The 2,644-nt window shown below is 42.7% G+C and overlaps 1 protein-coding gene across 1 annotated transcript in view; it reads right to left on the reverse strand.

Annotated features, from left to right (window-relative positions):
* The window catches only part of Dock8 (dedicator of cytokinesis 8), a gene marked incomplete at its 5' end in the record, with an annotated part of 99,460 nt that overhangs the window by 42,801 nt on the left and 54,015 nt on the right, over positions 1–2,644 (reverse strand). The window contains one exon of the mRNA XM_029554094.1: positions 1,804–1,949. Within this exon, the coding sequence (XP_029409954.1) occupies positions 1,804–1,949 (146 nt within the window). The remainder of the gene's footprint in view (positions 1–1,803; positions 1,950–2,644) is intronic.

The following is a 2,644-nucleotide window of genomic DNA, read 5'->3' on the forward strand; positions in this document are numbered from 1 at the left end:
TCCCTACACAGGGGAATGTGTGCTCTGTGCTGGACTGCTCAGCAGAGGGTCACCTTGGGCAGCGTTTGAGCCCCACCTTAAAACACAGATCTGAGCACCCTCTGCTTAGGAACAATGCAGTTTGGTGGCTTGCCCTAGACTGTGACCATGCTCTCCAGTCTCAATGATGTTTAAGGGACTTTCTTACGGCTAAGATCTTCCAGGATTTCTCCTTTTAGCTGGCTAGTGGAGGGATGGAAGAGAGTTAGCCTGGCAAGGTTCCATGAATAATTGAGCACAATAGCTTCTTTTTGATTTGCTTTACTTTGTTTTTGAGACAGGCTCTTACTATGTAGCCTTGACTGGCCTGTTACTCACAGAGATCGATCTATCTGCCTCCTGAGGGCTGCCCTGCTGAATTTAGCTTCTTTACATAGCCCAAAGCATACCATAAAGATCATAAACTGCTCAGCAAATGAACCAGATCCATGTGTCTGTGGAGCCTTCTGCAATGGGACGTTACCCATAATTTACCCGAATGTGGGCATGGGCTCTCAGGCCATTTATTGTAATTCTCTGGATATGTGATTGCTGTAGAGTGCTGAGCACACTTGATGTGGCTCATCACACCAACACAGACAACAGGAGGCTGCACCCTTGCTTCATGCAGCACAGCTAATATCCAGTGGAATGCGGCGGTGACAGTGCGGTGAGGTATTTGTGAGCTATGTGAAGAAACGTTAGTCTTGGAGATAACAGAGATGATGGTTACTTTCGCTTATGCTATTCTGAGTATGTCGACAAGAAGAAATGAAAATCTTCAGCTATAATTTCACAGGAAGTTTGTTCTAGCTTCCACACTCTTTAATTAATATAAAAGGTAGATACTGCCCCAAGCAGGACATTTTGGTAAGGTAGACTATCAGAAAGGTAGAGGAGGTCATAAAATACAGTGTTTATTATACAGTAAGCTCAGTGATGGCAAATCTCAAACATCTCCTATTTATCCCTCCGCCTCCCCAGCTCGCCTAGGCTCGGGGGAAGGGAGCTGCTGCCACTCAGTGCTAGAGTGAAAAGTAGAAAGTCACTAGCAAAGAAGAGTGACTTCAGAAGAGAACCAAGCAAGTTCCCTGCAGAAATAGATCAGACATAGAAAGGCAAAGTTAAATGGGTTGCTAGGCTCTGGGTTGCCCTAGGCTTATCCCGAGGATCACAAAATAAAACAAATCAAGTCAAATCAAAACAAACAAAACAATAGAAGCATTGAGTTGTAAGATGAAGTGTTGTTTTGACAAGGGATCATCAGAGCTCATCTACAAAAACAGAGATGAATCCCATCTCAAGTGCAGCAGAGATTGCATTCCTCAGAGAGCCCCTCTGTAAGACCCAAGTCCCTACCAGAGGACATCAGTCAATCTAAGCTCCTTCTGCTCCCTGGGGACCTAGGAAAGCGAAGTCTTTTGCTAAGACACTTCTGGCCCCTTCAGTCATTTCTTGGAGGCAAACACAGTATGACTAATAAACAGAGTAAAACTCGCCTAAACCATTGAAGGAAGCCTTGGCTTGATCTTTGCAATGAATAGTCTCAGGGTTTCTAACTTCACCTCTTGAGCCTTGAACTTGGCATATTGGGACCGACTGAATCTGACCTGTACATCTGTTGCTGTTGCCAGAACTCTGTCTGATACCAGTGCTCCTCAGCTGCCAGCCTTATTGACTCCTCGAGGCAGAAACCATCCCTGTTTGCTCTAAGCTGGATTCTATCAGAAGACAAGGAGGAAACACCCGCAAAAAAAGAAACCTGAGAAATGTGCAGCAGCATACCAAGGAAGACAACAATGATCCACTTGTCTTCAAGTTAAAATGATTCCCTGCTATGGCCAGGGCCACATTCTGGTTGATTCCACTGGTCACATCTTGTTCTTCATACGAGCCACTGCTGCGGCTCTTCCCACTTCGAGCATCTGCAGCTGGAATTAAACACTGTGGGTGATGTTAAGCCAAAGACCACACTTCCCTACGCCTTCTACCCAGTAAGTGACAGAAACTTCTTAGTCTCAAAAGTCAGCAAGTATTTCAAAATCCAATGCTTAGTTTTATTTATTTGCTACTACCTATAGAAAAAGGCAGACAGGGTAAAAATAGAGGCAAAATGTTGAACACAAGCCTAGGCTACAAATTAAAAATTTCAGATGGTAAGAATAAAAGTTTAGACTTTTCTGTGATATAATACTTTATTCATTTATTTTAATTAATGGTCCAGTAGAATGGAACTTATAATTACAGAATAAATTAGTACCTTGTAGAATATAGAATAATAAGAAATTCACAACAGTGTATCAGATTTGTTTTGTTTTGTTTTGAGACAAGGTCTCCCTGTAGCCCCAGCTGACCTGGACCTGCTATGGAGACTAGACTAGCCTCAGTCTTACAGAGATCCACCTGCTTCTGCCTCCTGAGTGCTGGGACTAAAGGCGTGCACCACCATGTCTGGCTAACAATGATTAGATTTTAAATGTCTGAAGTGAATGTTAATTTATTATGGTCATATAATACAGACATACCTATATTTACACTTAGGACTAAATGTCTACAAACGAAAAAAGGATTAATGATTTGAAAGGCTGCTTTTTAAGAATGCTACTAATCACATACATAGAAGCTG

This window comes from Nannospalax galili, unplaced genomic scaffold (assembly GCF_000622305.1).
Source record: "Nannospalax galili isolate Female #2095 unplaced genomic scaffold, S.galili_v1.0 scaffold2610, whole genome shotgun sequence".
NCBI classification, from domain to species: Eukaryota; Metazoa; Chordata; class Mammalia; order Rodentia; family Spalacidae; genus Nannospalax; species Nannospalax galili.